This window comes from Callionymus lyra, chromosome 17 (genome assembly GCF_982586985.1).
Source record: "Callionymus lyra chromosome 17, fCalLyr1.hap1.1, whole genome shotgun sequence".
Classification (NCBI taxonomy): Eukaryota; Metazoa; Chordata; class Actinopteri; order Syngnathiformes; family Callionymidae; genus Callionymus; species Callionymus lyra.
Genome location: NC_141834.1, coordinates 10,449,713 through 10,469,880, shown reverse-complemented (window position 1 = coordinate 10,469,880; position 20,168 = coordinate 10,449,713). Strand labels below are relative to the sequence as shown.

The following is a 20,168-nucleotide window of genomic DNA, read 5'->3' as shown; positions in this document are numbered from 1 at the left end:
TCATTCTAAATATCTTTTTTTTTTTTTTTCTATCCTCAAAACTTGAAGTGCAGTCCATGAAAGAAAGGGAGGGAAACATCTGCTCCGGGGGATGAAAGAAGGGCTTGCACTGTCATGTCCATAGATGGCATGTAGACAGGGGAGTTAACTGTTCGGGGTTAAGGGGGCTCTACTCTCCTTGTATACCGGCGTAATTTTCTCCCGAAAAAAAAGCCCTCCTTCTCCCTGTGTCTTGTGTGTCTTGAGCCAAAATGAAATAAAGCCCGAGATGTTATCAGGGTGATTGGTGCCAGCGGAGCTTGTCTGGGCCTGTGGTCTGGCAGGGCAGCGCTGGCCCGTACCAGCGCTTGTATATATACACACCAGTGTGTGTTTGTGTGGGAGTGTGTGTGTGTGTGTGTGTGTCCTAAAGGCAGTGGATAGATGAAAGCTTTTTCTTTAACCATAAGCAATGCAGGAGCCGTGCCAGGAGTAGGAAATGTATCGGCGTGATAACAGCCAGAAAGACAGCGGGAATAAGAAGAAAAAAAAGAAAAAGGGAGCGAAGGAAAAAAGACAGAGAGAAAGAAAGAGAAAGAGAGAGGACACAGAAAACCCACCAGGGAGGCTGGAGGCGAAAACACGGCTCCCATCAAACACACATTTGTGTCACTTCATAAATATGTGTTGGGTGTGTGTGTGTGTGTGTGTGTGTGTGTGTGTGTTGAGAGATGAACCTTCACGTCGAAAGGAGAAAAGGAAGACTCACCTGACGACACGGAGGAGAAATACCTGTAAATGTGCTGGAGGCTGTGACTGGACCAGCTCACCTCTCTTGTCTTCTTACACTCGTCATAAAAAAACCCACTGTTGCAGTGCATCTTGGGACTTTTTACAGAGTGTAAACGGCTGGAAAACTGATAATAGATGTGACACTGGATTGTGGGCCACGTTCTTCTACATTGTGACCTAGATGTGGCCAACAGGTCAGAAGTTTGACCGGATTAAATACTGTAGTTTCTGTGGGTGTACATAAGACAAGATCCTGAGGGATCAATAAAGTTGATCTATCTATCTATATATCTAAATAAGTGTATTGAAAAGCAGTGACCGGTTGGTGAAGCCTCATGAAACATCTGGTGAAGTATCAATGATACACCGTCTTCATTTCAAAAAGCCACTAGATGGCACTCTCTCCTTTAAAATATTTGTCTCTGATCTACTCATTCTATGAAACCTGACTTGATTTCAAGATGAGAGTGCCATCTAGTGGCCAAAATAAAGACACTGTATCGTGAAACCTCACCAGCGGTTTCATCAACCAATCACAAGTGTGTACCAATGTATAAGTATTTTATAAAATGTTTTTTTTTTCCGTTACAAATCATGTTATTTTATATATACATATATTTACTGTATATGTATAGAAATATGTTTAAAAGCTTGCTGAGAAAATATTAGTTTCAAATGTTTTTTGAAAACGTTAAGAAAAGGTTATTACTAATAATGCTAATTAAAAATGCTAATACAGTGAGTACGATGGACAGAAAACGGAAGGGTAGACGAAAAGAAAAAAGAGAAAGCTATGTACTAAATAAAATAATTAAAAAACTTTAAAACTCATGTGGGCCACAAGGATGTCGGCAAGGGACCTCAAATGGCCCCTGGGCCACACTTTTCCTTTAACTTTTTTTCATCAAACTACTTGTCCCAGCTTGTCAGGGTCACATGCATGAGCATTTTAACTCAAATGTGTTAGCATTTATCGGCATCAGTAGTAACAGTGTAACTCTGAGAATCAGTTCAGGGTCTTCTTGTACTTGAACGGCTCCTGTGGCCGTTTTTTTTATTTTATTTTTATTGTGCCTTAAACGTGATTAAAAAGAAAAAAAAATGTCTCCACTATAAAGTAGCAGGAATTAGATGCTGCAGAGTTTTTTGTGAATGAGATCATGGACGTTAAGACTTCGCAGTAGAAGCGGACTTCATGCCTGCAAGCATGTGAGGGGCAAGTTTTATAGCAGGCTGATTGGGTTGGAAGGGCCTGTGTGCTGCGTTCAGGGCCATGGTGGTATTTTTCCTGTGGGCTGCTAGTTAAGTGGGACTGGCTGCTTTGGCTCCGATGGGCGAAGCCAGCTGGGGACTATTACCCTTCTTTAAAAAAAAAAAAAAGAAAAGCGAAGCAAAAATGCAGTGAGAAGCGGTTGACAAGCACAGAAACATAAATATGAATAATGTAACACAAAAAGGAAAAAGAGTCAAATATCATTATTGCCTCCATTCTTTGCAGCCTTTTTTTTTTTTATTTGATATTGTCATGTATGCTCAGCAAACAAAAGGCAGAGCAGTAGACTTGTGACAGCCCGATATTTGCAGAGCGACAGGTTGAGCGGATGAGCCATTGATCTTTTTAATTTATTCAAATCTGTCCTTTTTGACTGTTAAAGAAGAAGAAAAAAAAAAACTCACCATGAAAGAAAGAGCTGTGAAGTGTTCGCTGAAGACTCTTATGTTGATGATAAGTCACAGAGTTTTAACTTGAATGTGTTATCTTAATGCATACAGGAATTGCGTGCATCCAATGATGCGATTAATTCGCGATTAATTTGTTGATCTCTATCTAAACAGTTTCTGTTTGCTTTTTTATTGAAATCATTTTTTGTTTGTTGTTCTTCTGCTTGAGTTGTCTGGGTTATAAAAGGTTTCCAAACATTCAAAAACATGTATGAATTCCTTATAAATGGGTGTATGCGATTAATTTAGATTAATTTGGTTAAATGCATAAATCTAATTGTTGACCTCAAACTAATAATTTTCTGTGAACTGTTTTCTCAGCTATTTTTTAGTCTTTTTATTGTTGTGCTTGCGTTGTCAGGGTTAAAAAAGGTTTCCCAACATTTAAAAACATGTTTAAATTTGTTTTAAAGGGGGTGTATGCGATTAATTGCGATTAACACTGTGAAATATGTTAATCTAATTGTCAACCTCCAACTGGACAGTGCTTTTTTCTGAACTATTTTTTGGTGTCTTGTTATTCTTCTGCTCAAGTTTTCGGGTTAAACATTTTTACCAATATTTAAAAACGTGTTTTAATTCCTCGTAAATGGGTGTATGCGATTAATTGCGATTAATTAATTACAGACAATTATTATTAGTATATTTTTTTATGGCGTGAACCACAATATTTTTTTGTATTTTCTTGAAAACAAGTCAGTCATTGAAGTGGTTATAATTGTTCTGATGAATCTTATAATTAATTTTTTTAAGTTTTATTTTTCATTTTCTAATGATCAAGACAAAAGTACTCAGAGATATTCACCCCTGCTGGTGGAAACGAAGGGTTGCAGGCAACTCAAACACTGCAGAATTAATCTGTTACAAGTTAAATACAATAAATGACTTAATTAAGACACTTTCTTTTTTGTTTTTTAATCAATCTCATGATCTACCGGAAACATGAAAATAGAAAAACGACTCAAGTAGAGGCCAATCATTTTGGTGCGATTAAAAATAGATTAATTAGATTAATTAACGACAGATCATGATTAATTGATCCCTCACTAATGATGCAAAAACTCTATTAACAGATAAAGACGCAAGATATAAAACCTGGTTAAAGCGACTTTAGACCGTCTCCATTAGCGCTAAGGTGGCGTCATACCTTTGTTCTCAGAAGCCACAATAAAACAGAAAACCATTCCTTCAATAATAATAATAAAAAAAAAATGTAATAACCCTGGAATGGAGAATTAACGTGTCGCTCACACGTTACAGTCAATTTCCTATGTGTCGCCGGCGAATAGGAAATTGACTCCGTGGACAAGGTGACGTTTACCCCGAAGCTGATGCACAAACAGATGATCTTTTTTTGAAAATATATTCAAGGTATATTTATTATTCTTTAATTTTCACCACCACTACCCTCCACGCCACCACGCCTCCTCCCCGCCTTCATCTTCCACACGACCGGGACGGACTGAAGTGTCGTCCATTTGTCAGCGTCACATGACAGAAGGTAACCCTCATACCCCGAGACGCTGGTGCAGAACGCCCGCTAAGTGGGGCGCTCCTCGCACACACTTTCGAGACGCCACACCTGATCGTAGGCCTTGTAAAGGATGAAAGAGAACAAAAAAAAAAAAAAGTGTAGAAAGAGAGATTTTGTCAACACTTTTCTGACACATTGTTTTCATCCAAATCGGAATTTTTTTAATCTCTCACCCTAAAAAATCTTCCCATGAGATCTGTTTTGCGTTTATATGGATGAGTCAAAAAAGTTGGGGATTCCCAGGATTTTTTTTTGACACTATCTATTCACCCTGGGTAACCTTTTTTTTTCGGGTGTAACCTCTTTCCCCTCGTCCGAGGTTCACCTCCGTCCTCTCCGAAAACAAGCGTATCATCAAGTTTCCACAGATACCTGATCCCTTATTGTGGACCAGATCCCAGGAGGTATCATTTGCTAGGTGGAGCTCCTATAGTTCAGGTGAAAACAACCCCCCCCCCCCCCCTGAAAAAAATGTTTATAAACCTTTTTTTTAATACGAATCTTCTGCCTCATGCCGGACGCCCCGAAACATGCGGGGGCTCGAGCACGCCGACTTCACGTGCACGCTCACAGATGTGGATGGTTAGCCGGCTGAAGCTGGTTCCAGTTAGCGTGGAGCCAGTCACACTGTGTGAGAGCCGAACCTCCTGCCTGCTACTGCCACCCTCCACGCTCTCCCAGGGCACGCACACGCATTCTCAAGGCGCAATTTTCGTATCAAAATAATCTTCTTTTTTTTTTGCTTTTGGGTTTTTTCATATGCATAAGACGAGGTTCACAGGAGTTCGATGTCGGCCAAAGACTGAAAACTCTCATATTGTTCGGATTTCTTTGAAGGGTCGTAATAAAATTAAATATAATAATATGATTTAACTAAGAAACGAAACCTTTTGAGGCACATTTAACTTAATTTTATCTTAAATAAAGCAGTGTGTATATGACTAGAACGAAGAAACAATAATGGACTTGATGAAGAAAGTTTTTTCTTAAATGTTTGATCTTCTACAATAACTACCCTACATTTTCTTTTATTATATATCAATTAATCTATATCTATAAGTCAGTACACGATTGTTATGTCACCAAAAAAAAAGAGAAGGAAACTGTCGTTTTTTTAAGGGTAAAAATGAAATAATAATATCAGATATTCACGTTTTTATCATGGAAAGAAAAATGTAAGTTGAATTAAAAAAGATAAATAAAATTAGGTTAAAATAAAATGAATATTTGACCCAAGAAACAACAACTTTTAAGGCACATTAATGATAATTTTATCTAAAATAAATACAAACAGAATGTAAATGACTAGAACTTCATCATGTAAAAACAATACACATTTTTAAAAATATTTTTATCTGCTACAATCATGACTTAAAATAACCAAAAAAAAGTTATTTATACGTTCATATGTATCTTTACACGGATAATATAAGGAATGATCCAATTAATCAATAACAGATTGTTATGAATTAATCTAGAAAACATGTTTTATCTTTTGACAAAACAACTAATAATTACTCAAAAATGTATTTATTTGAATTAGACACAAAAACGTTGCAAAAAGATCATAAATAGATCAACAATAATAATATAAAAGTATCACTTATATATATGTTTTGATTAATAAAAAAACAAAAACATATCTCACCTTTTAAAAATGTCTAATTTTAACTTTTAAGGTAGATTTATCTTCCGTTTATTAATCTGAAATGAGTCGTCAAACGTGACGACCTGTGCTTTTATTTTGACGCACACGTTGTCATTCATCACTGATTCTATCATTCTTTCAATCTTATTAATCGCTCCGAGTCCCATTGAATCCTGTCCGTCAAAAAAAGCAATAACTTTGGATCCATTTTCTTAAGCAAATCGCGATCGAGGGGGGATTCACGGGAAGTTTTTTTCCTGACCGTGGATTCCAGGGGGTTTGACCTCTGAGCCAGAGACTAAACGCAGTTGATCCCTGTGACCCCGAAATTAGCCCCCTCCGTGACAAACAAGCCATCAGGGGTAATGAGAGTGGAGTGAAGGGAGGAGGGATGAGGAGGAGGAGAGGAGCTGCAAGAGGGGCAAACGGGGCGAGGTGAGGAGGTTGGAGCCCTTCGGGGACCCCGAGATCACAGCCATGCTAATGAGGAGCTGCAGAGGTGTCAGCAGACCCTCTGACAGGTGCACACACCAGGACCCCCGGTCGAGTGTGTGTGTGAGTGTGTGAGGGGAGGCTTCAGGGGAAGGTCCCATCGGTCTCGCCTCCGGGCGGCTTTGTTCTCGCGAGCAAATCTGTCGCTGTAACATCCTGTCGTCCTTGATGGAATCTTGCAGGAGCACGACGGACCTTAACCTCGGGAATGCTGCGGCGGCTCCCAGACCTGCTCCCGGGAAACCATTTCCCGGGGAAGTTTACCCTCGATAGAATCCGAAGGGGTTTATTTTAAATTCAAATCTTGTTTTTCATCACAGGTTTCTATATTTGGAAGCTTGTTTTCCGCAGGAAAAGTCGCCGATAGTAACTTAACTTTAACGTGAATAGAAACTATTCATCTTTCATTTATTCATCTTTATCTTTTAGTGTAAAACTTTTCATTCAGTCCATCAGAAAGTTCTCAGTCAGCAAGAAGGAATCGCTTCAAATACACACGTAATGTTTCACATTTAATTTATTTTAGAAGACAGACTGAACTTTTTTTCACACCCCGTTAAAAATCATCCTAAAGTTGGATTTAAAATGTGATTCATCTCAGGATTAAGAATGCACAGCAGGGGGCCGCGGTGCCAATCGAGGAAGATTTAAAGTCTGGCCAATTGGAGAAATCATTATAGCAACTATTTATACTTTTGGAAAGTGCTAAGAAGAAGAGAAACGGAAGTAAAAATCCAAATTATTTTAAAAAACATTAGAGATTTCGAGTCACTGTCTTGTTAAATATCCCTTTTTAACTTCTTGATTGAAATGAAATACATGGCGTAGAAAGAAGAGGAAAAGTAAAGAAATAAAAATGGAAAACATGTTAACAAAAAAAAAGTCTATTTAAATACTAAATCCCCAAAATAAAAACAGTGGAAGGGAGAACAGAGTACATTCACATGGATTATAGATTTTGAAATTGCTTAAAGTATAAATACTTATAAAATATGGTTTATATTTAATTGAAATTGGTCATATTTAAATGTTCTTTAGCGCCCCCTTACTATTAGAAAAAGGCATTGAAATTCAGGAAATCTCTTTTACTGAGTATGTTATAAATTTGGTTCCAATTGAATCAAAATTGGACTTTCCCACAAATTCCACGTTCCCATTTTCAACCAGTTTTGACAGGTTTATAAGACGTTAATAAACAGGAAGCTCCTCTGAGGAATCACTTTAAGTAACACACGAATCGATGGCAAAGGATTCAATCCTCGAATTGTTGGCGAAAAGCTTCAACGACTCCTTCGAAACCCCAACGACCACTTTGTCGAGCATTTGTTTTTTTGTGTTGTTTTTCTTTTGCGATGTTCTCGCGGACACTCATTACCGTCCAGACACTGTTTCCCTGGCAGCCGAGGGACTTCTGGCTGTGCCGCTGAATCGGTGGATTCCGAGCATTTTTTTTTCTTCTTCTGTGGTCGTATTAAAAGTCCCTGTGGATGAAAAGCGTCTGATAAAGGGCCCAAGATGTAACCTAAATGGAGGGAGCTCAAGAATCTAAATCAAACCCAGGCCGAAAGGGATGGCATATGTGAATTCTTAAATTAAACACAAATCCACATGTCTGCACCATACGCCTGGTGTCTACTTCAACCCCCCCCCCCTCCTCACACACCTCCCTCCTCCATCCATTATCCCCCCCCACCTCCACCCTCCCCTAAAGCTCACACCAATTTTTCTATGCCGGCCATATGCTAACAGTCAATACTATGGCTCCCCTTCATTCGCATGGCATTTTGTTTGTACTTTTTTTTTTTTTAAGGCAAAATAATGGCTATAAAAGGCAATCTGGAAAGAATAAAATCTGATGTAAAGCTCAGATCTCGGTCCCTGAAGACTGGGTTAATTGGCCCGGTGGTTTAAAAAAAAAAAAAAAAAACAACCCAGGAGAGAAGGAGAGCATTATTACCGGCCCACCTCGGCTTGGTTCATGTGCCAATGTTTTAATAACTTCCTCCAGGGCTCTTGGCCCTTAGCTCTTGTTTTGTTGCACAGGACGGAGAGAGGTGGCCTGCCAAAGAGGCTGTTGTGTCTGCATCGCGTCTTTTTCCTCCTTTGGGGCAAAACCGATGGTATTTTCTCAAGTGGAATATCACGGCGTCGTCGGCGTATCGAGTGACCCAAACCCCTTAACGTATCTCATACCTGTCCTACAGTCAAGAGTAAATCGGGGGGAATAAGCTCTAGCATCTGTGGAGATGCAAGCGTTGTAACTGGTAGTTGACCTCGGTGGTCGGCGGCGAATCATGCGAACGACTTTAATTACAGCCGAGTGAGTCATGACACCGTCGATTTTTTTGTTCAGCAGTTATTGGCAGGAACGGCTATGAAAAAAAAGCAAAGTACTTTGACATGTGTGTTCTTCATCACTTGCGTAGTTAAAAAAGATACGCACTTTTTTTCTGTGATGCGTCTAATCCGCCTTGAGGTCACGACTGGGCTATAAACGGGAGTTATCGCTAAGACGTCTAGTTTTTGGCCAAATAAAATACAACTTAAAGGTAACCAAGCAACATGTTTGACATTTACAGAGGACTGTTAACAAGGATCACACACATAGAACCTCACATCAAATGTTAAACTGTACAAAAAAAAGGAAGGGAAAGAGAAAAAAAAAGATATATTTACAATAGAAAATAAAGCTAAGGTTGAAAAGTGTGTGCAATATACTTTTACATTTAATAATATTTAAAAAGATTTGTATTTGACAAAACAATGCTGAACAAACTGTGTCAATATATACAATGAAAGGCACTTTATTTTAACAAATATTACTTTATTTTGATGGTCATTAAAAGGACCAACATCAGCGCTCGAGGTATGAAAAAAGTAGTAAATATAAACAAAAGTGTTTGTTTCTCATGGTCATTAAAAAAAATGTTTCTCATTCGGGCCAAGAATATTCTGCCAAGCTTACTTTGCTCAGGTCTACAAACACTAACCTAAAGATAAAACTTGAATTAACCTTAAGCTGCAACTTAATAAATACCCTTTAAATAGGAAGTACAGAACAGTTTTGAATGACTATAAAATAAGATATGATTTCCTTTGTCATGTGGAAATTCCACAATAAAATGGAAATAAAAAAAATATGAGCTATAAAACCCTGTATCTAAACAATAAATGGTGTTTATATAAACAGATATATGCAGTTTTAAATGTATGTTTGTAGAAAGGACTGATGTTTTATCCATAAAAAGATAATATAGAGGCCACACTATAGCTAGCATCGATCCATAATCCACTTCAACATGTTAACCCTTGTGTTATATCTGGGTCAAGGTGACCCGTAGGCCCAGTTTGTAGTAACCCCTCAAGTAGAACCAAAAAACAGATTTGTTTTCAGGCCCAGAGACAGTGTAAAAATGACACCGAAACTAACCAGACGCGACAAAGACCCGGCGTTCATAGAAGGACGAAACCAACATTAAAAAAAACGCAAGATCTCTGTCAAAAGTTCTTCTCCCCAATTAATACGGAACACATGCTTTATCGGTTTCCCCCCCTTTTCCAGCACCTCCCCCCTCGCTCTCTTGTTTGGGAAGTTGATGACATTTGTCTTTGGACGTCATTAAGCAGCAGTCATCAGCTGCCACTCTATTAGCTGCCACGCTTCCTTTAGCAGCATATGGCCGACCATGTAAGATATGACAAGATGCAAATGTGTTGCTGATGGTGGAGTGGGTCTGGGGCGCAGGGGTATGGGGGGGGAGGTGGGGTGCTGATGGGACGGGTGGGGGTGGGGGGGTAATTGATTGATGGCGCCGTCTTTGAAATATATATATATATATATATTTCTTTGAATAAAAAGTAATCTAAAATGATCATTTCTAATGATACCATTTAGAATTCTGATTGATCCTTATTGGTTGACAAGGTTATTGAGCTCAGTCGTCGATGCGCCCTCCTTATCCCCCGGGGAGGATGTAAATACTCCATCTTCGTCCGAGTGTGTGTGTGTGTGTCGGAGCATGTCTGGCCCCTTAAAGTCCCTCCACCTCCACTCTTACCCCTCTTCTTTTTTTTCTTCTTCCCTCGCTCTCTCCCTCTTCTTCCCGTCCAAGCTGTTAAGCTGTCCAGCTCTCCCCCTGCCAAGCGACCGTGTGAAGCCCAGCCAAACTAAACACAGGCAGGCAGCCCGCCACTCGCCTCGCACACGCCCACACACACACACACACACACATATATATATATAACGCACGTGTGTCCGCGAAACATGCGCTTCACATGTGCCCCGCGTACACACTCCAGGCAGCAGCACCAAGTCGGGGGGACCGTGTCCCACGCCAAAAAAAAAAAAAAAGCGAAAAAAAAGTGAAAGTAACGCCGGCAACAGATACGCAGTAATAGCAGAGGAAAACAGACAGAATCAGTAAATGAGTCCCTCATTAACTTTTTCTGACCCTCCCTCCCGAGAGGGCTGGGGGGGGGGGGGCAAAGCAATCACGCCGCCAAATCGGCTTCCTGTGTTAGACCCTCGTCCAACATCAGCTTTCGCTCGTCTGTCGGCGTTGTAAAAAGTGACTTTTAAATGGGCCGAGACGGTAGGAAGTAAAATAATATTGGAATAATAATAAAGATGGCGGCTTTCGGTAGCGCCTGATTGGTGTGTAAACACACGAGTTCACACGTGTGTTTTGCTTTCTTTCGGCTGATTGTTTTCCACATTCAAATCTACTGGCAACATGGTTTTGAAAGCCAACAGATTCCTTTGGTAGATGGTGATTTTCTGATTGAAACATTCATTCTTGGCACGTCAGGGTCACGGTAGATTTCGTTACCAAATACATCACCATTCTCCGTCTTCTTTAGCCGAAAACGCTATCCATTCTAACCGAAAGTCATCTGGGGGGAAAAAAAAAAAAAGTGGGTTTTATCATAAGACGGCACGCGACCATTAAAGGGGCCTTAACTTAGTAAGTCGGGTCACTGTTGCCGATGAAGGATGAAGAACGGAATGAGAGTAAACACGATGCGGCGAAGACGCTTCTTCGCTGCCAGACCGTGTTGAATTAGATGGATTTCCACACGCTGGCGGACACCGCCGTGCCACGTTGACTGATAGGTTCATTTGGCATTATTAAGTCACGCCATTCAAAGGGGTAATTTGTCAGTGAGTGACACCCGAGTGTGAGCGTGTGAGCGTGTGCGCTTGTGTGTGTGTTGCCATCACTTCACTGTACCTATTACACTAATGATGTAGAGCTTTGTTTAAAAGGGATGCCGTGTTAAGACAGGAAAGGTCTCAGCCGCTTACATCTCCGTCATCTCCTTTGTCACTCTGTTCTCTTTTCTTCTCGCAACCCCCCCTACCTTTTCCCAAAGTGACAAGACTTTTTTTTTTTCGATGGCTGCGCCTCCTGCCTCCGTATGGAAATGACGGAGTGGAAGAGATGGATCTGTATATTAAAGCCAAGCTGACATTAAAAATTAGCATAATGTGTCACGGCCTTAGGGCAGTACCTGCCATCTGCATTAGCCCCGTAGACACCCGCCCACACCACTGAACAACAACAACTCCTGTTATTAGATTGTCTTAAAGGTTAATATTTGCAAGAGAAGTAGACCCACTTTATTTGCTGTCGTATGATTTGGACAGTATTACAGGTGTGACACTAAACTACACAATGCAAACACTGGACTAAAATGTTGTTTTTTTTGTCTCTCACCCACAGATAAAGATGAGCCATCCAGCTACATCTGCACCAGCTGTAAGCAGACCTTCAACAGCGCCTGGTTCCTGCTCCAGCATGCCCAGCACATCCATGGCATCCGCATCTACCTGGACAACCACCCGGCAAACTGCTCCCTCACCCCCCGTATGGCGCTTCCGCCGCCACCAGGTGCCGAAGCCCTGGCGAGATCTCCTCTCCCAACCTTCCTGGGTGACAACCCGTATCACCTTCTTCGCATGGCTGCACCGCTGCTCAGGGAACACCCCCCTCCCCCTGGATTCATGGAAACCCGGCTGCCAGCGACGCCGCCATTTGTCAGCCCTCCACCTCCGCCCAGGCCTCCTCTGGATCGGCTGGGCCCAGAAGAGATGGGGCTGCTTTCTCAGCACCCTAGTGCCTTTGAGAGGGTGATGAGGATGGCCCCCATTGAGCCCCCGTCGATGGACTTTTCCCGACGTCTGAGGGAATTAGCAGGCAACACGACCAACAATGGGGGACCCACACCCCCACTGTCTCCGAACCGCGTGCCACCCATGCACCGCCTGCTCAGTCCGACGCTCTTCCAGCCTGGCTCCAAGCCCCCGTCTTTTCTCACGTACGCCCCCCAGCCACCCACTCCACAGGGAGGACATGGTTCTACAAGCCCTCCTGATGGCCAGGGTCAGAACCAGACCTTGGGGAAAGCCAAATCATGTGAGTTTTGCGGAAAGATATTCAAGTTTCAGAGCAACTTGATTGTCCATAGGCGCAGTCATACTGGTGAGAGGCCATACAAATGCCATTTATGTGATCATGCCTGCTCACAGGCCAGCAAGCTGAAGAGGCACATGAAAACACATATGCACAACAAGTCCGGGTCGTTAGGCGGCTCTCCGGACCAGGGTAATAGAGGCGAAGGGGTGGACAGCGAAGAGAAGAGCAGGGAAGGAGAATCACGGGGTATCGGAGCAGAGAATGAGGAGGAGGAAGAGGAGGAGGAGGAGGAAGAGGAGGAGGAAGAGGAGGAGGAGGAAGAGTTGAGGAATGGTCGCCCAGATTCAAATTTAAGCGACGACTCCCAGGAGTTTAATAGGAATAGAGAAAACGGGGCTCAGCAGTCACCGCAGGAGAAGCATCACAGTGGGGATAGGATCAATGACAGTGGGGGGGTGGGCATCATGCACCCTTACAACCACCTGGACAATCATCTTAGAATCAACCCCAACAAGAGAGGCATGGACCGTCAGCCGAACGGAGACGGGGCTGACCGGATTAGCTTAGACCTAGAGAGACAAACAGACAGAGGGCAGATTAGAGAGCGAGAGAGAGACGAGAGGGACGAGCACAGGCCTATGATGAATGGCAGGATCACTGTGTCCGAAGCAGAGTCCTTTCCTGGGTTGTTCCAGCGGCGGCCCACCCCTATTACAATCTCAAGCCCTTCCAACAACAAGAGGATCAAGATAGAGAAGGAGCAGCTAGACCTTCCCACGACCATACCTCTAATCTCTCCTGAAAATGTCTATTCTCAGCTCCTGGCCGGCTACGCTGCTTCACGCCACTTCATTAGAGAACCCTTCTTAGGATTCACCGATTCGCGCCAGTCTCCCTTTGCTACCTCCTCGGAGCACTCCTCTTCCGAGACAGGCAGCCTCAGATTCTCCACTCCACCCGGCGAGCTGCTGGAGGCGGGCAGCGCTTCGGGGCGTAGCGGTAGTAGCACCCCTCATCTCCTGCGGGGGCCCGGCCCCGGAAGACCACCGAGCTCTAAGGACAGAAGAAATGACACGTGTGAGTACTGCGGCAAGATTTTCAAGAACTGCAGCAACTTGACGGTGCATCGCCGCAGCCATACCGGGGAGCGGCCCTACAAGTGCGACCTGTGCAGTTACGCCTGCGCTCAGAGCTCCAAGCTGACGCGCCACATGAAGACCCACGGGCAGTTCGGCAAGGAGGTGTACCGCTGCGACATTTGTCACATGCCCTTCAGCGTCTACAGCACTCTGGAAAAACACATGAAGAAGTGGCACGGTGAACACTTGATGGCCAGCGAGGTCAAACTGGAGCAAGCGGACAGAGGTTGAACCAGCAGCGAAGATGTACCACCTGTATACACACCCCGCCCCGCCCCCCCAAAAACACACAGACTCCCACATGACTACTTCTTCAGCTGCGACGCATGGCTGGATAAGCTCTCTCCAAGAAATCAAAAAAACTGATTGACTTCAACTTTTTTTTTTTTCTTGTCAAAAAAACAAAACAACTGACACCTGGGAAAAATAAAAGAAACAGGAAACGATTAATGAGGACTTGGACGCCTAATTTGGTGTTTCTTGGAAAAACTCTCCAATTCGATCAGTTAGGAATCCATGGAGCCTTTCTACTGTGCAATAATTTCTGTATTTATTGGATTTTTGTAATGATATTTGGCATGTGCTGATACATCTTTGTGGGATTTCATATGGAGTTTAAAATGTACTCAAAATATTTTCCTTTTTTTTTTTTTTTATTGAGATAACTGGAAGTCGCCCTTAAAATATTCTTTTTTTTTCCCTCAAAGGAAGATTAATATCCGTGAGTAAAATTTGTGTGGATTTAAAAGTGATAATTTTCTTTTTTCTATATTAAATGCAGCAGCGGACTACAATCCCTTCACTCGTATAGGCCTAAAGCACTGAATGTCAACTTGACAATAAAACATCATTGTTGTGATTTTAAATCCAACACTATCCGGTAGACCTGATGGGTTAATTCTTAATTTATTTTCTGTCCTATCAAACAGAGATTTTTTTTTCTTTTTTTTTTTCGGAATTATTATTATTATCAAGATACAGTGACTGTATGGTTGTCCCGGTTTCTACCGGGACATAAATAAAAGTTGCACTTAAAGGAGATACCGTTAGCTAAAGCTCAGTACATTCCCTGATGTAGGAATTCGAAAACATCATATTTAATATGTTGAGTAAGTTAAGACTACTTGTGATTAATGTGAGGAAAGACAAAAGTGCTTTTTCCTATGGTTTTGTAAATATATTCTTTTTTTTGTTGTTTTTTTTTCGTTTCGAACACATGTCAAAGCAAACCCCTGGTCGGTACAGCGAAGATCTCCAGTCGAGCGAACCGTCGGTTTTGTTAAACAAGAGATACTTCAAGAGAATCAATCTCCGTCTAATGCCTGGCGAGACGACCACCACTGACCCCAGATGACTTCCTGTGTCCCCGTACGATTTGTAAAATGGTTCGAAAATGAAATTCATGACAATATGTGTTAGAGCGTGTATCCCCCCCCCCCCCTGCCGTCCCTCTAAGCTCCGCTCCGACGTCGTCTTTTTCACAGTTCACTAACTCAGATTCATGCATTAGAGCGGCTTTTAAAATAAAGCCCGTTCATTCGCCTCACAAAGTGATACGGATTTAAGTTCCAGTTACAGATTTTTTTTGCGAAACAGTGTGCATGTTCGTGACTTTTGGGGATTAGGACTTTTTCTTTTTTATTTTCTGCATCGCTCATCCTGAGATGAATCTGCCGGAGAAAGAGAGCGATATGAGTTATGATAATTTTGAGCACAGCTGCACAAGGGTATATGCCTGGACGACCTTGTGTAAGGGCTATTCTCATGGTGCGAAAAAAAAAAAAGAAAGAAAGATTGAAATGGAGAAATAAAGAAATGTGAGACAGAAATGGAGGGAGGGAGAGCAAGACCTTGACCAGAGAGAAGAGTCATTCAAATGAAATTGGAAGCATATGAGGTGTTTTTTTTTTTTGTTTCAACCCAAATGCACATCGAAGTAGCCACATCCTATAACGGACCATTCCGAGTGAGACAGTCTTGAGTGGGGAAGGAGACAGCGAATCCACATGAAAGGAGATGGCGAGTACATCTTTCATTTTCAAACCGCAAATCATCTTCACGTGAAAGTTTGACCTGCTGCTATTTGGCCGTTCAGAGCACTTGGTCTGCTTCCTTTTTCCCCCTTTTTTTTTGTTGTTGATGATCCCACAGGCTATGTTCACATCAAGATGGAACTAGAAGTCTTTTTTTCTCCTCAAGAGCAAAAATCTCAATTAGAATTTGACCATTTAAATCTTGTTTCTTTTGTCCTTAAAAGCCAGCGTGGCCGGATTTATTAGTGGTTAAAAAAAAAAAAATGTGATCGTAGCCTTATTACCTCCAAACCCTTCGTCTTTTCAGGTCGACCATTTGTATTTCGATGTTAAAATCACAAAAAAGGAATTTCCTGATCGAGGCAGAAATGAGCCATTCAACTTTGAAATGTATGACATTCAATTGTGTTGGAAAATCACTCATGGATTTCAGTCTGACAGTATGTTTACAGTGTTGAAGTCTGCCATGAAAAATTACTATATGTGAGTGTTAATAAGAAAAGTATTGTTTCCTTTCTTTTAAAAACGCCATAGCGTATGCAGGTGGAGGGATTTTATCTTCATGTATTATTGTATGCATTTTGTTTTTAACAGAAACACGGCAGGTTATTATTTTTCTAACAGATGTGGTGCCATTATTGAGAATCTGTGTCTTCTCTTTCGTTGTGTTTAAAGTGTCCTGTTGTCATTTTGGTTGAACTGCGCTTGTGTGGATGTAAAAATCTCTTTATGAAAAGGAGACTGAGAACATCCTTTAAGAAGACTTTTAAAAAGCATTGGGAATGCTTTTTTTTTCTTCCCGAATCAATTCTATGAGATGTTCAAGGACATCTTGGTTTGTTTTTTTTGTCGCTGTTTTTTTTTTCCTCATGGTTGGTTGAAGTTCTTGTGATGGCTCTTACAACTGTCATTTTTTTTAACAAAAAAAAAAAAAATCTCTTATTTCACTATTCACAACTTTCACTTATGCTCTTTGTACAAAAATAGTTTTCCTTGTTCTTTTTTTAAGGGGGGAGGGGTGCATCGTTGTGAAAAAAAAAGTGACTTCAGAACAGTACATGTCTGCTGTTTTGAACATATATGTATTTTTGTAATGTGTTGAAAAATCAATACAAGAAAGCCAACACTTCAATAAATGTTGCAACTGCTCTATGATTAAAGCTCCCTTTCATTGTGGATTATTCTTTTATGGTTTCTTTTATCCAGCAGCACAATAAGAACGTGTTTTTACACCACTTAACTGGTGATGGTATAGCGCTGTGAATACACATAAGGGTGTTTAGTTACATACAATGAAACATTATTAAATATTTTCTTGGGAAATTATAAGTTAATCCATTTATAACGCAGAGTTTTCTTCAGTATTTTATCTAGTTTCAAATAAAACAGATCTAATGTAGTATTAGGATTACTCTATGAAATAATTAACCATTACAGGGTTAAAGGTAATCCTTAACTATTCAACAACCAAAACAAACAACATATATATTTAAGGGAAGTTGACCTTGGCTCCTGCATGGGTTTGACTGATTTCAAGTCTTTTAGATAAACATGTGTAGGATCGTCATGAAACTTAAATCATTTTTACATAAGGAAAACATTGTATTTAAATAAAGACATTATTAAAGGCATATATTTCAATTATGAAATAAATGAAAATGTGGTTAAATAGTAGATTTTTCAAAACAATATGATCCCTATATTATGTAGGACTCTTTGGATATCGTGTTATTTACTCAATTTGGCAAATTTAATTAAAACTTCCCCAATTTATTAAACATTTTCCATTTCTGACACATTTAAACTAGTTACTCAAGTAACCATGTGTTTAAAATAGATTTCAAAACTCTCTTACAATATGAATTTATGTCAGAAAAACTACAAGAAAATATATTTATTGTACATGTCAAACCATGATTCTATTCAATGTTGAGTTCTCTGATATTTTCCAAATGTCCCTCCATAATTCCTTCAAAAACAAAAGGCTTTTGACTACATCTGTCATGACCCGATCGAAGATCAAAGTAGTGAAAAATATTGGAATGTTTTACAAATATCTAAAACATGAATGCACTGTATAACTTAAAAATAAAAAAAATAAAAAATCCTCAACAAGATTTGATGAATGTGGCCATACAAGGACTTACTTCTTTCCCAGTGTTCGTTTCACAATAAAATGATTAATACAAACTATGAAATAAACGACAAATTATTCAGACACGAACCAACCACTGACGATTATGTCTATTTGTTCTGGTTTATTTTCCTGTTGTAATGCAAGTCACACCTTAAAACGTATCCTCACACACGCTGGTAAATACCGGTTAATCCACCCCAAAAAAAACGAACAGTAACCCATCAGCGTGTCACTCAGGAATCCAGGCTGGCTGGGAGAAACCATGCCGAAGGTTCTCCGGGCAAGACGAGACACAGGTCGGACGGCCGTGTCCTGAATCCGACAATTACACAACGAGCGTCTGTGCCAGGACACTAATAAATAATAAAGGCGCTTGCGCAATTTCTTATTTTATAGACGACTGTTAATGTGCCTCGCAATAAATTAAAAAAAGTGAGTGACAGATTTGATTCACAGGGAAACAGCGTTCGGAGAATGTTGGCAACGGGCGACGAGATCCGACAGGTGTGAGTCGCGATGTTGGTCCAACTTCAATCAAACTTGTCCTCGCCTCAACCTCCGGGTCATTCGGTAGACGCGAGGCCTCGGTGGCTTTCGAGACGGAGTCGGAGAGGACGCGATGGAATCGGGGCGTCGAAGGGAAGATTCCGCTGGGGCCGGGCTTGTGTGAGAAAGTCGAATCAGGAGGAATTCTTTCCGCGAGCCAGCTCTTACCACACACAACGATCCGTTCGGGGATCTTGTCGCCCCTGCATTATGCATGAAGCCGATTCAAAATCAATCCCTGAGACCGAAATTATTCCTAAAATAATAAAACAGTCAGTTACAGATTGCACGCATGATGATGCTCGGGGAAAGGATCCGATGGTGACTTTTTTTTTTTTTTTTTTCAATGTGTGTTTGCGCCTGAAGGCCGACATCTGGTTGCCATGTTGATGATTTTGGTCTTCTGGTCAGCAGAAATGTGCACGCTGAGAGGATGTCACATTCCCACAACTCTTATTCCAGTGATGGCAGAACTACTGACACCACGATTGGACCAGCATGACTTATGCATATTGTTACAGGCTCCAGATGGTTCTGATAATTAGAAAACATTCCTTTAATGAAGAGAAGGTCACGGTGTCCAATGATCTCCTGAAGTGTATCTCATTAAAAAAAGAAATAAGAGGATTAGTCAGGAAAGGGAGATGGTTCTCTGTTTGTCGATAAATATTTGCTCTTTCCTTTCGGCTTTTTGCTGTAAACTCCGTGACACTAAAAGGACAACCAGGAACACGAGTGAGCGCTCTTGTCGTGGCATAACCGTCTCTGAGAGGCGTTTTAAAAACCTAATAATTCATTGCTATGATACAATGGATTTCAAGAGCACGAGCAGACTGGCATAAATCAAGTGGGAAGTGACAAAATGCCAAAAAAAAGGGATGAGTAATGTTGCGCTATTTTTGGGTACACAAAGTGTATTTTCTTCATGTTTCAGTGGCTTCGTCTTCTGCTGTTGTATCATCTTGGACTTTTAATGGGAGAAAATGATTGAATGAAGTTTGTGATCGTGGTCAAAGAAGAATTCTAATAGAGAGATAAAAAAAAAAAAAGATTTGATCTGCTAAAAGTGATACATTATTGATTCTTTAACTCGGATTAAGTTAACCATGTTCACTGCTCTTGAATGCATTGAAAACATTATTAACAAGATTCTTAAGTACAGAAATGACTTAAAGGGATAAAGGCACATTTTTATTTTCATTCACTTTCTACTCACCCTCATGTCGACTAAGGGTTGGGAATATTTTTAGAGTAATCTGTTCCTTTTTATGGTTATAAGCAAAAATGTACTGTATGTCTGAGTGACTGGAGCTCATTTGTCGTTCATGCTAATGTAGCGACCAGTTTCTTTGTCCAAAAAGACATACTTAAAAACATTAATATACTAGTATGGAGGTATTTGAATGTTTTTAAGTGTCTTTTTAGACGAAGAAAAGTGATCACTGGTCCTCTACATCTGCATGGATATATATTTTTTATCTACACCTCTAAAAAGGAACAGATTATTCTGAAAATAATCCCAACCCTTAGTCGACACCAGGGTGAGGATAAAACAAGTTCGAATTTTGGGTGAACTACCTTTATACGATTTACTTTTGCGAGAGTTTCGTGCAATTTAGAGTTGACACAGAGGGGGCTTGATTTCACCACCACATCGGCATGCTAAACTGTTTTCCCCAGTTGTTTTCATGGCCTACAATAGTCCACTGACTTAGTGACATCTATTTACC

The 20,168-nt window shown here is 40.9% G+C and overlaps 1 protein-coding gene across 4 annotated transcripts in view; it reads left to right on the top strand.

Annotated features, from left to right (window-relative positions):
• The window catches only part of bcl11bb (BCL11 transcription factor B b), a 38,373-nt gene extending 21,458 nt beyond the window's left edge, over positions 1 to 16,915 (top strand). For all 4 annotated transcript variants that reach the window (XM_087812711.1, XM_087812710.1, XM_087812709.1 and 1 more), the window contains one exon: positions 11,891 to 16,915. In XM_087812711.1, coding sequence (XP_087668837.1) covers positions 11,891 to 13,953 — 2,063 coding nt within the window. In that variant the 3' untranslated portion in view covers positions 13,954 to 16,915. The remainder of the gene's footprint in view (positions 1 to 11,890) is intronic.
• The last annotated feature ends 3,253 nt before the right edge of the window (positions 16,916 to 20,168 follow it).